Source organism: Stegodyphus dumicola, chromosome 10 (assembly GCF_044657685.1).
Source record: "Stegodyphus dumicola isolate Sdum_Otavi_A_Nest chromosome 10, ASM4465768v1".
NCBI lineage: Eukaryota > Metazoa > Arthropoda > Arachnida > Araneae > Eresidae > Stegodyphus > Stegodyphus dumicola.
This window is the reverse complement of record NC_140777.1, coordinates 17541878-17557327: the sequence shown is the minus strand read 5'-3', so window position 1 is coordinate 17557327 and position 15450 is coordinate 17541878. Positions and strand designations below refer to the sequence as shown.

The 15450-nt window shown below is 34.9% G+C and overlaps 1 protein-coding gene across 1 annotated transcript in view; it reads left to right on the top strand.

Annotated features, from left to right (window-relative positions):
• The window catches only part of LOC118204475 (protein 60A-like), a 72421-nt gene that overhangs the window by 48471 nt on the left and 8500 nt on the right, over nt 1–15450 (top strand). The window contains exons 4-5 of the mRNA XM_085824678.1: nt 9543–9725; nt 14147–14229. Of these exons, the coding sequence (XP_085680804.1) occupies nt 9543–9725; nt 14147–14229 (266 nt within the window). The remainder of the gene's footprint in view (nt 1–9542; nt 9726–14146; nt 14230–15450) is intronic.

Here is a 15450-nt window from a genome sequence, read left to right as displayed (position 1 = left end):
GGTGCCAACAGTAAAATATGGTGGAGGAGGAGTTATGGTATGGGGGTGTATGTCGTCTGCTGGAGTTGGTAATCTTGTTTTTATTGACAATATAATGGATCGGTACAAGTATATTGACATTTTAAATCAAAATTTGAAATCTCCAGCACGAAAATTGAACCTTCATAACAATTTTAAATTCTACCAGGACAATGACCCCAAGCACATTGCTTTGAACGTTAGACTCTGGCTGCTGTATAACTATCCTGAAATAATAAAAACACCACCACAATCTCCAGACTTAAATCCCATAGAGAATATTTGGCAAGAATTGGAATCAAGAATTCGTAAACGCACCATTTCTTCAAAACAACAATTAAAATCGGTGCTTCAAGAAGAATGGGGTAAAATCACTCCAGAAATCACAAAAAAATTAGTCGAATCCATTCCAAGAAGATTAAACCATGTTTTAAAAGTAAAAGGAAATTTAACAAAATAATAAAACCTTTTAAAAAGTAAAATATTTGGATAAATATTTGATGGAAAAGTAAGTGTCCCATTACTTATGTGAGCTATTTTTTGCTCCGTTCTAAACAATTATCTTTTTATTAAATTAATATTTTAATATTTTGAGAAAATATATGTTATGTAATAATTGTTACTAAATTTAAGTATGAAACACGCCCACAAAAAATTTTTACATGTTTTCTTAATTTATTTTACTACAGTTTCCTTTTGTAAATCACAAGTGTCCCATCACTTTTGTGAGACGCTGTGTTAAGATTGCTGTTTGCATTTTGGCCTAATTTTCCTTTCTGTGTTGGCATGTTCTCTTTCAAGAAGTATTTCGATGATCTGAAGAAACACTGAAAAAATTGTGTAGACTTCTCTGGCAAATATTTTGAAGAAGATAAACAACATCTGTTCAATAATTTCAAGCAACATTATGAACGTTCATAAATTAAATTTTGCATAAAATCATAATTAAAGAGTTGATAAACAAAATTTTGCGTTTTCTTAAAAATTAAAATGCTACGAAAGTACGTATGTTTCTGGTTTATTTATATTAAATTAGCTACATTTGTTGATATTTTGTAGGACACTTTTATGTGTATCGCATAATGTTACCAAAATACTGGTGGACAAACACGATCCCATTAAGTTGCGTCCACTGTAGTTTATTGTTGGAAGCAGAACAGAAACGTTCTTCAACTTGGTGAAGCATTTTGGGTCATTCAATGTCGGAAATGGCTAACACATCTGGAATTTCATGCATAACTGTGGCAAGGGTTTTCGCATAAATACCAAAAAGGTCTACTAAATCAGTCTCAAGGTCTGTAGGCCCAGAAACCGCTTTTGCTAGATCGTGAGATCTGTGGTTCACAGTGCCTTGAACATGGAGATCCGAATTGACTTCTGACCTCTGCGGCTTTGAGTGAAAAGCCACTTTTGAAAATATGGCCACCCAGTTCGATTCACATGCAACCGTAATTCGACCTTTTCACTTTCTTTGCATCGTATTAACTTCGGTAACGAAATGTTTAATGTGCGTTATTGACAGAAAAGGTAATCGAAGTGGACTCGTTGATTGGGCAGCAAACAACTGTCGCAGAGTATCAATAAACCGAGTCGACCCCGGTATAACGCTGCATGTCTTAGTCGACCCCGCTATAACGATCTTCAATGGACCCAGAATTTGTGTCTCTGTATCCGATCTGATAAGAAAAAAAAAATCTGATGTGTACACCACATGACTTCCTTGTACGGAATATTAAATTATACGAATTTTTTCTTGCATTTCATTGAATTAAATCTATTTCGCCGACAGCGCATAAACCACAATAGAATAAATGCATTCTTTAAAATTCACTCTAGTATTTGTTTACCATAGCGACACTCCGGCGCTAGATTCACTTAACAGTATTAATAATTATATAACAGTTAACTTATATAATAATTATATAACGGAAACTAAGTTAACTGTTATATAATCCAATAATTATATAACAGTTAACTTATATATTTCGTTCATATTATAACTCATAATGGAAAAAAATTATATCATTTAAAGAATAGAATTGTCTAATCGTTGCCACATGTTCTATTCAAATACTATAATAAAGCTACAACTATGTATAAAAGAAATTAAGCAAACAAAACAAAAAAGAAACAGTTTTTCACAGACGATTCAGTATTTCTCATTCAATTAATTCAGTTCTCACTTCACGAGAAGGTAAAAATACATAAAAACTCAAAATATCTCTATTAAAAATTACGAAGTAAATCTCAAACACTTATTTCCTCGAAAAAATTCCAGAAAGAATTAAGCATGATTTAATTGGCAATAATAAATGAATGCGTTATCTTTGTTGTTGCGAAGCTAAGTTTCTCTAGATTGGCAACAAATCCACTAGTCTCCTGTTTCAAATGTAAACATCAATGGCCGCCATAAAAAAAAAGGCTTAGCGGCACTTAGACAATTTTAAAATTGTTGATAATTCTAAAAATATTGCACACAGATTTACTAAAGGCATAAAAACCTTAACCGGAAGATAAAATCAACATAATACAATCATTTTTAAAGCAAAAAAATGTACCATTTACAAACATATAAGGGTAAAGAAACTGAGATCACTGAGCCGGGTAACAGAGTGGATAAATATATAAATATATTTATATACGTTTGGTGAGGCTGATTTCAACCAAAATACGAGGTGCACATCTACATGTTATAGCAGTCCTATATACAAAATTTCAACGTTCTGAGGCTAGTCATTTTTGAGTTATGGGAGATACGTACGTACGCACGTACTACATACGTTCGTAGAGACGCCACGAAAAATTCTCTTCTAAGATGATAACTCACTGTGGAGTGCTGTTGCTAAATTTAAGAGACGCAACACTAATATTCCGCCCATTAATGGCCCCCACGGGATCGCATACACCGATTTTGAGAAAGCTGAGTCCATTGCAGATCACTATGCATCTCAATTTCGCACTCACAACATTTCTAACCCTCAAACAGAACACTTGGTTTCGACACTCATCACACAATTCCAAACAAAAACACACACAAACAACACACCCTTAGTCATGCCTTCAGAGGTTATTAGATATATCGAGAAGAGAAAGAATCGAAAAAGCCCTGGTATAGACAAAATCAGTAACAAGATGATCAAGGAAATGGGAGCAAAAATGTTATGTAAATTCTCCAAATTATTGAATGCTATGCTCCGCCTACATCACTTTCCAACCAATTGGAAAACTGCAATCATAGCACCGATTCTGAAACCCGGAAAAGACCCAACGCTGGCTTCCTCCTACAGGCCGATCAGTTTACTGTCGACCTTAAGCAAAGTCGCTGAAGCGGTCATCTTAAATAGTATCCAAGAATTCCTTGAAGAAAACCAAATCCTCATCCCACAGCAGTACGGATTCCGGAGAAAACACTCTACAACTCATCAATTGTACAGAGTCACAGAAATGATTGCTGAAGGATTCCAAAAAAGACACATCACTGGAGCACTCTTTCTCGATATCTCGAAAGCCTTTGATTGTGTATGGTTACAGGGCCTCACATACAAACTAATCACTCTGGGTTTCCCAGATTACATCATAAACATCATTAATTCCTATCTATATGATAGATACTTTGTCGTTCGTTATAACAACACTCACTCTACACGGAAAGTAACCCTTGCGGGCTTACCGCAAGGAAGTTTGCTTTCGCCCACACTATTTTCTATTTATACGAACGACATCCCTCACAACCCTCTCACAACACTAGCACTCTATGCAGACGACACCGCGATCCTATATCAAGCTGCGTCTATGGCCGCAGTCGTACAGGCACTACAAGAACACATCCATGCACTAGAGTCCTGGATGATTAAGTGGAAAATCAAGATCAATGTTGAAAAGTCGGAAGCTGTCTATTTCACGAAGAAAAGGATCTTCGACTTAAGTATCACCCTCAAAATGTATGACATCAGTATTCCCTGGGCCAAGCAAGCCAAATATCTCGGAGTCATTTTAGACCAAAAACTCACTTGGGCCCCACACATAACATTTGTTTTGAACAAGTTTCGGGGTACTAAAGCCTTACTCAACCCCCTAATTGCCCGAAACTCCGTTTTATCTATACAAAATAAACTTCATGTATATAGATCCATGTTGCGACCCATTATCACCTATGCCTGCCCAGTCTGGGGTTATGTGTGCAAAACCCACATGCTTAAAATTCAGCAAAGTCAAAATGTCGTGCTGAGGATTATATCCAACAGTCCCTGGTTCTTCAGAAACGAGGCTATCCAGAATGAATTAAATATTGAAAGTATTAGCATACACATAGCAAAAATAGCACGGAAATTCTTCAACAACATAGAAAAGATTAACAACAGTTCCATCCCTAGACTAAATTATGATTACAATAGCGAAGCTAATAAAAAAAGACCCGGAGCAGTTCTCCGGCACTTAATTTAATCTATCTACTGCTTTAATTACTAAATTTTGCATTTCAATAGCTATGTTATGTTTGCATTCCCTCACCATACATGCAATTCTCAAAAGCACACGCGCATGTGTCGCCATCTGTCATACAGAATAGGAACCAATAATGCATCACACCATCACTTGATATGTCCAATTTATCCTATTTTTATACTTAGTTCAGAACTCATTAAAATTAGGCCAACTTATTTCAGTCCAGAATCCCGTTACTTAATGTTACTGTATAGTATCTAGACAACTCTCTTTTTTATTTCATCATATTAACGTACCCAGGATTTAAACGAAGTTTTTAACTTTAAAAATTTTCCCCACCAATGCCTGTCGAGCAAGGAAATGCACTCTCTTTCCAGGACTCCCATTGGATCGCATGACCAGTAGCTCCTCCCACTCTACCATGGACCTGCCCTGCAACCCGTTTCTCACTCATTTGAGCGCCGGACGTCGAAGCTGTGACTGCTATGCCTTATCTCTCCTGACGGACGTTCTGACCCTACGAGTTGTGAATACGCAAGGCTCAAAATTTAATACCGTCAATTGCTTATCACTTACTTATGCCATGACTCAACAATCACTGAACTCTCTTGAGGAATATTCTTCCTCTATTATCCTCTCCAACATGTTATGCCAGGAAAGACATGCTTATCCAAAATGAATTATGCACAGGATATGGCTGTCCCAGCCTAGGAGCCTGATGAAGTGCCCAGCACCTGAGCCTTCAGAATTAATTTTAAGGTATCCGACCTCGTTCGGGTACCATTTTTTTAAAAATGGTTTTTATTTTAACTATAAACATATTAATTTGAAGATAAGCATATTGATGAGTGAAAACAATTTAAAACTTAATGCTAAGTAATTTTAATTTTGAAAAATAATGAAAAAGGGGATCATTTTTGCTTAAATTTTGCCTTTACGGCAACAACCACGGCGAACAATGTATATATAAATATGCAGTTTTTTTAATTTGTATTTATATTTACACTTGTTTTGTATGCAATGAAGCAAAATAATTAAGAAATATTCATATATTCTTGAGATATGTCGAAATGTATAGTATTTACTGTATATTTTACTATTATTGCATCCAAAATCTAAAAATAAAAAGTAACAATTCAACTTCTAATTAATATTTCTAAAATCTTTTGCTTCAGAGCATGCATCAGATTATATGAAATATGTATAGAAAGTATCATTAAATTTTATCCATAAAATTTTGAGTTATGGCTGTTACCATTGGCAATATTTACAGAAAAAACATTTTTCAGAAAACAAGTTTAAAGTTTTCATAAAACAATTTCTTAGTGAAAGAAGCATCCATGATAATTAAAATTCCCTTGCTTTGTAACTTAACACCTTGTTTTTTCTTCCCACACTTTGCACCTTTTCTTTCGAACAAAGCGGAATTTTTTCTTTGGGTTTTCGTAAAACTTGTGGAATGCCACCAAGAGTCATGATTTTGCATTTTATGAAATTTTCGAATTCCCTGCTCAGTGTAAAATTCGGGGCACATACCTAACCTTGAAAATGCTTCAAGCAAACCTATAAATCCATCATTAAATAACATTAAATAACCCAACACTTAATTTGCTCCAAACATTAATATTCGCAAGTTTATGAATGTTTCTTTCGGAACAATTTGCAATAAAATACCATTAAAACTTTCCTTGATATTTTGATACTGATACTTATATATAACTCTTGTTTACGTAGTCAACTCCATATATGTAGGTTTAATTAAATTCAAAATATATATTGATATACCAGAGGTTTTTGCCTAATGTTTTTCTTTCTGATTTTTTTTTTTTTTTTTTTCTGATTTCTGCAATTACACATTCATAGTTGCACCAATTCATTGATTACTGAGGAGGGCATTGGCTTCGAAGAAGAGCTACAATGGAACAAGCAGTTAGTAAAACCTGCTGCATCTCAATTAAGTTTCAAACATGACTTCTAATTGCAATCCCTAATTCTGCAGTTTATCCATAAAAGAAGCAGTCAGTTTACCTTTTCCTTTCAATTCAGGAGCGGAGTTTTTTACTTTTCATAGTCCACTACCAACCCTTTTGTACATGTTCAATGCATTCCACTTTCTTGACCAAATCTTTACCATATATATCTTTCACAATTAAAAACCCCTTAGAATCCCCGTCCTCGTAATACTCCGTGTGCTTCAGCTTTCGTAATGTAATAGATCATTCAAACAGGGAATAAGCACCAACTGCTTCCATACCCGAAGCTGCTTCTTTATAATTTGCAGAACAATTATATTACGCTTTACATATGTCGTGCTGAAGATTGCATGCTATTCTGTTTACATTGTTGCAAATGATGCAAAAATGCGACATAGCCTTCAAATCAAGCACTTTGTCAACGCTAATCCACAAAGCAGCAACACATACATTCAACGTCGAATACCCTCTGCGCCAAACTAAATACGAAATTAAGGGGAAAAACTAACACCAGATTCTTAAAATGTATTACAAAATATCTAAACTTAGTACGCAGGTTTATAATTTACAATATCTTGATGATAAATAAAGTTTCTAAATAGGTATATCTATTTAAACGCTCACTTCCGGCCCAGAATATTGGAACTTCCGGTTTATTCAGTTATAGAAAAATGCTTATAACTTCAGTTCTAATTAACCTATCAACAAGCAAAAACTTGTATTTGATAGCTAAAGATGTATTCTTTCAGATAATGTAATAAAGTAAAAATCGAAATTTTGACCGAAAATCGTCTTTTGTACGAGGTCGGATACCTTAAAGCAGTTTTATAATTTTTTTGAAGGAAAAGAGTATTTTATTCTGTCCTTACGTACAGATATCACGCAAAAACATCATTAAATTGCATTCGATAGCGGTCAAAATGGATATTTTCGTTGAAATATGCTGCCTGAAACTTTTCGCTATTACAATACTTCCTTTTTACTTCGTACAAGGAAGTAATAACGGATCATCTCACAAAATAGCATAACAAGATATGTAGAAAATGAGACATATAGATAATGATATGTAGATAATGATAATGAAACATAGAGAAGAGCGATTTCCGCTGCCACATCTTTCAAAAGATGTTAATACAGGAAGCACCGCTTAATGCGATCGCTTGTGCCCACCGCTATTTTGATAACATTAAACAAATGATAACACTAAACCATGAGAAGAAATATCCTTCAAATAAGCAATGGAATTTAAATAATTTGATATAAGTGTAACCCGAAGTATATAAATAGTGTTGCGTCTGTAAGGGTTCGTAACACATTGAATGCACACATGTCAATATAATTTATTTAATCAAAAGAAACACTTCAAAGTTCCAGAATTTTCCACAGAAATTCACAGCATCACAGAGTGCATTTAGTATTTACACTTAGAGCTACTAAGAAAGTTAAACACAGGCAATGGAAAGCGCATCTAAAGCTAACTCGGATATATTTCAATTCACGCGGAACTAACAACTCGCGACAACAATAACTAAGCAACTAGCTAACTGAGAGCAGATGAATTGGCATGAATTGCGGTAAAGATGAGTATTTAGTCCTGGGACTTTGACCCTACGGGGTACGTCGTAGTGATGAAAAGACACTCCACTTTAGAATTTAAGTGGAAATTTTTTCAGAGGAAACTAAGTACCGTTCCGGTGGCTCCATCTTTTGGCAATGCTGTAAGTAGTTGTAAAGGGAGATGTTGGTAGAATGAAGCAGTTGTTTTATTTCGGAGTAATTTTTGATAAGCAATTATTGTAGGCATAATATGGATGATGATGAGATGATTCAAAATACTTGAAATACAGTGATTAAACATTTGTGGGGTGCAACATTAGTAAAATATGAGAGCAGATGCTCTCTCTACAGCCTTATATATGGTTTTCAACCGGCTGCCAAGATATTTCTAATACTTCCTGCTTCTCGAAATTAATTAAAAGCAATACGAGGGTCGAATTACGGTTGCAGCTAATATAGTGATCAATTACATTTATTGAATTACAATACTTATTACAGTGAGCATGTACCGGAAAATTAGTCGCCAAGTTTGGCGATTTTTACCAATTTTGGCGACAAAATAAATTGTCCAAATTGTTGTCAGGTTTGGCGATTTTTGCCAATTTTGGCGACAAAATAAGTTGTCCAAATTGTCGTCAGGTTGGCGATATTTCGCCAAATTATAGTATTCCAGAGGTTCGAGTCCTGGCGTAGGCACTACTCATTTTTGATGTCTCCTGCTTCGAAATAATCTAATGACTCTACAACCGAGATACGCATTTACTCAATGTTAAATGCACTTACCCTTGTATTCTTACTTCTTCGGCATAGCTTTCTCTTAAAATTTGTTTTGCCTTACATATTTGTACGCCTGAACGATAACTATACGAGGATGAATCGATTTCGAAATTTAGGGAATATCGCTTTTTGAACCCCTTGAGGAAGGGGAAAATTGCGTGAATACTTCAAAAATTTTCAGAACCATGTGAAAAAAATGCAGAACTCCCCTTAGTAAAAAAACTCATCAATTTAAAATAAATAGTATGCTGCTACTTCCGCATATGTTTAATTTCGCTTTTAAATTTAATCTGTCTCTTACTGATTAACAAAGTAAGGGATTAAAAACAGTAATCTCAACTCTTCTTCTCTATCGTTATTAATTCTATCTTAATCGTTATCGCTAGCTGCAACGATTAAAATAGTATTATGCAATTTTTCATTTTTATAATAATTATTTTAGGCGGCTAGTCAATCTTTCATTTATATCTTCATTAGGCTTTTAAAGCATTTGCTAAAATTGAATTATTTTCAGTTTTTTACAGCTCGTAGTTTAGCACCACATGATTTGGGTATCGTCTGCCTGAAAAGAAGCTCAAGAATTCCAACCATTTTTGTTAATTTATTTTAAAACAGAATTGTTCTATCATATAGAACCTTTATATATATATATTTTTGGTAATATTCTATGCCTTAGAATAACTAAAAAGAATATTTTGAAACCTTTCATTTATTTTCTCACTAAACTCTTTTAAAGCATTTGCTAAGTTTTCATTATTTGCACTTTTTTTACAGCTCATAGTTTAGAACCGCATGATTTGGGTATCGTCTGCTGGAAAGAAGCTGAAGAATTTCAACCATTTATGCTGGCTTATTTTAAAACAGCACACAAACGAGCACGACTAAGAACTAAAAGAGCAGCTAGAAGAAAACAGCAGAAAACACATTACAATCATCATAGTTACAACCCATACACAGGTAAATAAATGATATAAATTGAATAAGATAGAATATAATGTGATGCTTTGTCGATAACACTTTTTATTTCTTTCTCAATTATTAATTGAATATATAATTAAGGTTATAATCCAGAATATTTACAATGGCTTACATTTGTTTTCGGAGACCTTGTAGAGATTAGGTATTTATGAAGCAGTAGACTTGAAAAATGAGCAATGCCTTCGCCTCTGGAATACGTGCCCAGCGTGCAGATCACCACACTACGAAGGCATGCTAAGAAGGCGAAAGAAATATCTTATAACCTGTGTTTTTCAGTTTTATTATTAAATATCAGTTACTAAATATTAGTAAAATGATTTGTTTTTTCATATACACTACTGATCAGCTAGTTCAAAATTTGTTTTGAAAATTTTTTTGGTAAAAGAAAATAATTTCTTCAAAAAATTCTGGACATGAATTTACATAAGTACTCGGACATTTTGAATAAACAGCTAATATTTCATGTGCTTTTTTCGATTCAGTTCTTGCATGTTCGATAGAATTCGATTTCAGAAAACACTTAAGAATTTGGGTAATTTTTAGACATTTTTATAAGAATCACAATCGAAGATTTAGGGCTGTATATTCCGGATCGTTATTTTGATAGAACTTGAATGTAATTTGTATTCTAAGTGTTCTTGCAAATGCTTTCAAGTTTTCATTAAGGATAATTATACATTTATTCTAATCCATATTATTTTCGATAAACAGTAAATTTCTTATTCCAAAGGTACTAGCTAAACATCCCCAAATTATTATGCCTCTGCTTGCATGCGTAACAACAGGTAAAGATTTCTCGAATTCATTTCTTAATTCTGCTTTTGCCATATACTATTAAGTTGTCTATCTGATCCAAATATATTAAATTTTGACATTTCTCTCTATATATAACATTATTCCAATTTGACAAAATTTTGCTTACTGCAAATTTTGTGAACGTACGGAGTATTTTTCTTGTTTTCTTGCTGACAAAGAATTATCTTGCTGATCGCCCACTGTATCCATATGTCCTAAATGAAACTTTTAAAAGCGTCAGCATTAACTTTTACTGGAAACGATTTTTCATAGAATAAATTTGCCGTTCGTTGGTGTTAGCTATGTGGGTGCAGACGTAAGGACTTTCAATGGTTCCACGCTTTTTTCGTCGTATTATAACATCAGAGATAGTCGAATGTTCTATCTCAAAGATTTTTTGGATATTTCGAATGCTTCTACCGTCCTTAAAAACGAATTATTAAATTTCTAATAGAATTGCTTCTTAATTTGTATTGCCACGTTCACTTAAGTTACAGAATATATTTTGCTAAATAAGTAATAATTTTCGAATTCAGACGATAATTCTTGTGATGCATTTTCACTTAAAACAAAAATTTTTAACAAGAAACGTCATCTACCGAAACATCTCAACAAAAATTTGGACTGTCCCAAATATATTAAATATTATGTTCTTCGCACTTAAACCACAAAATTCAATACAACAGCAATATATCAAAATAATTTTTAAATGAGCATATCTTTAGAATTTCCGATACACAGTCTCGCGCGCTGGATATATATATATATATTTCTTTTTTACTTCCTTGTACGAAGTAAAAAGGAAGTAGTGTAATCGCGAAAAGTTTCAGGCAGCATATTTCAACGAAAATAGCCATTTTGACCGCCATCGAATGCAATTGAACGATGTTTTTGCGTGATATCTGTACGTAAGGACAGAATAAAATACTCTTTTCCTTCAAAAAAATTATAAAACTGCTTTAAAATGAATTCTGAAGAGAATTTTTCGTGGCGTCTGTACGAACGTACGTACGTATCTCGCATAACTCGAAAACGAGTAGCCTCAGAACGTTGAAATTTTGTATATAGGACTGCTATAACATGTAGATGTGCACCTCGTATTTTGGTTGCAATCGGCCGCACCAAACGTACATAAATATATTTATATATATATCCACTCTGTTACCCGGAACAGTGATCTCAGTTCCTTTACTCTTATATGTTTGTAAATTGTACATTTTTTGCTTTAAAAATGATGGAATTATGTTGTTTTTATGTTCCGGTTAAGGATTTTATGCCTTTAGTAAATCTGTGTGCAATAATTTTAGAATTATCAGCAATTTTAAATTTGTTTAATTGCCGCTAAGCCTGTTTTTAATAGCGGCCATTGATGTTTACATTTGAAACAGGAGACTAGATGGATTTGTAGCCAATCTAGAGAAACTTAGCTTCGCAACAACAAAGATAACGCATTCATTTATTATTGCCAATTAAATCATGCTTAATTCTTTCTGGAATTTTTTCGAGGAAATAAGCGTTTTAGATTTACTTCGTAATTTTTAATATAGATATTTTGAGTTTTTATGTGTTTTTGCCTTCTTGCGAAGTGAGAGCTGAATTAATTAAATGAGAAATACTCAATCGTCTGTGAAAAACAGATGCAGATTCTTCATTATGCAGATTCTTCATTATAATTCAATAACCATAAAGTTCAAATCAACAGCAATATAACAAAATATTTAAAAGAGCATATCTTTAGAATTTCCGATACACAGTCTCGCGCGATGGGCATAAAAATGTTTTCGCCATTGCTCGCTTTGAAATCGTTGAGTTTGTTAATCAAAAATTCTTTAATATTTGACAAAATATGAAATAGATAATAAATTCAAAATTCTAAATTTTGGCTTCCAGATGCCCATATTCGAATAGATGACTACGTTATTCAAAATTTGATGTCTCTAGGTACCGTTGTTTCACTGTAAGAGAAACATAGTGTTGCGTTTTTCTCTTTTCTGCCACCAATTGCTACGGGGTTCGTAGATTTGGAGTGAATAACGACGACACTTGATGAAGTATCGAAACACACTTTATTGGCCAGTATTGTCAGGACAGCTCCAAAACACGATTTTACAGTCGTCGATGAACTACTATAAACACGCTGACACGATCAGCGACACAGCCTCCAGGTTATCAGGCCATCACGGTGGAGACAGCTGCACTGCAAAGCACCAGATCACACCTCCTGACTGCTCGGTCGTTCTCGGAACTCCACGTACTCTCGAGACTCTCCACGCTACAACTCGCGATGCACTCGACGACACACGAGCACAGCTCCCGACTCTTCGGTTCAGTCGTTCTCGGAGCTCGACACGCTCTCTCGACGATGCACTAACCGCGATACACTAACAGACTCCTTCAGTGTGTAGAGTTCCTCACTTTGGAATTCGAAGTTAATGTTGGAAGTGAAGAATCTAAGAACTGATAAGCGAATAATCGCTTGAGTTCGGTGGCAAGAAACAACAAGATAGAAGGCTAACTAACCCTTTATTATTCCAATAAGATTTAACAAAACTCCGCCTGGGAGTGTACATGCAAAGCCCGCACTTGGACTTGAACTTAAAAGACTAAGAATTAAACTAAAACTAAGATTAACTAAAGAAGTATAGCCGAAGCTATCAAGGTTCAAATCGAGCTGGCCCCTTAACTTATTTGACTACGAAGCTTAGCAAGGGCCTGAGTACGGCCGAGCGTAATAACAGCTCTGAGGAGAGAGTGGCCAAAAAGGCAGACGCGCGTAAATCAGAAACTCTGATTCTCTCTGTCTCAGTAAGTAACCTCGTGGTTTAAATACCGCTCCTCCTCATTAAATATTCAGCAAGATTCCAAACTACGTTCTGGCCGGAAGTAGTAAGTTGAAGTTAAGAATTTGACAGGAAAGGAACTTTAACTTAAAATTTAACTGTTAATAAAATTAACATAATCCTTACAAGTGGATTCGACGACTCACTCGGCACTCGCTGCCCGGCTGTCAACTCGATCGACTCCGCAGGGATTGACTCGCTAGACGAGACACACTCGATACTAATTCACTCTCCGCGTACCAGCAGGGTTTATATAGCTTTTGACTGGTGTTCGAGAACATTCTATGCTAAACCGGTAAGAATTCGTTCCAGAAGGTTCTCCACCCGTCCATGGCATAACGCCAATTTTGTTGCCAAATGGACGATTTCTCACCAAATGTGGCAACCCGGCCTTCCTTTGCCGTTTTATGGCAACCCTAAAACTGCTTTGCGGGGAAGCCATCTTACTGCGCCTGTACATTTCGTAACAATACATAGATTCATGCAGCTTCTTCATTATTTAATTTCTTTAAATATAATGCACGGCTCTAATATTTGATGGCAACAATTTGAAAAATGAACCGACATTTATAGGTAACCGATGCAAAATGGCAAAACGAAATTAATATCCTTTCTGGGCAAATTGCCTCTTTGGGCTAATAAAATTTCAAGACGTCGAAGACAATTATTGCTAAATGTTTACTAAAGTGTATTGAACATTTTTAACAACTCCCCGAACTGTCTTCTGTACTTTTCTATTCATCTTGCGTTTTTTTTCCTTTTCAGGTGCCGGTCTAGATCGATATAATACAGAAATAAACTGCCAAAGGTGGACACTGTACGTCAGTTTTCGAGACTTAGGTTGGCAGGTTAGTAATATGTCACTTCATTTCATTAAGCATGCTCAATACCTGCAATAACTGAAAGGTTTTTCAGTCTGAATCTAAATCCAAGTGTCAGGACCGTTTACACTGGGGTTTATCTCAACTAAAGGAATCGCTTCCATGTGTCGATTAGCTCCGCTGTTCGTGAAAATCAGATACTCCGACTGAAGAAAAACTCCATCCCCCCCTCTTCAATGCTGTCGAGCAGTGTGCAGTGTCTGCTCTGTCAAATGTCTCCCATCACCTTGGGTGATCTGCTCCGGAACTGATTCACTTTACTAAGCAAATTGAGACCGATTCCATAAAATAAAATTATAGCTCTTTTTCAACAGTTCGTGTTGGAAGCGTGTTAAGATTAGAGATTTGAAGTCTGATTCGCGAAAAACACCGGAATTCTTGTTGGAAATGTCCCAAAAAAGTTTGATTCTCATTTTAGGGAAGGAAAGAATAATTATCCCCCCATGTTAAAAGTGAGTTTTATTTTTATTACTTCCCAATTTTTTGAAAATTTTTTATTCAAGAATTTTTTTGTTAGTTTTGTGTAGAAAGAAGGTTTTTAGGGAATCTCAAAACTATAGTTTAAAAAAATTAATTTGGTGAGTTAGCATTTGACTGAGTCGATTTTTCCGATCCCACTGATCGTTCTGTTCTTTGCACTCTTCACTCCGACTTCGCTAACCGCTCTTGATTCACCCCTCGTTCCTGATCCTTTTCATCAAGTTTATTATTAGTGAGTGGTGAGTCCACAAAAAAGAACAGATTCATTTCATTGAGCGAACCGTTCTGATCCGATCTCGTAAAAGAGTGGTTTTGCCCATTTCTAGTGCTAACGGCTCTTAACGACCACAAAAACGCCCATGCATGTCTATTTTCAGGCATACGAATCCGGTTTAGCCATTCAGCGTTTTTATGCTCTCGGCCACTGATGGCCTTAATGCTTTTGGAAAGGATTGTGCAGAAATAAAAATAATAAAATTTAGACAAAACTGGTTAATTAACTAAAAATTAGAATGAAATAAATAACGTAGAGGTCGAGAGTAAATAATGAAATCGTCGTTTTTTTAAGTATAAAAATTTTTTATGGTACTTACGTGTTAATGCAACTATCTTGGCGCAATTTGGCGATTTTTTACAAATGAAAAGGTAAAAGTCACTTATCGGTGCAATATGGCGGGTGATTTTCGCAACTTTTTTAAAAATAGATTT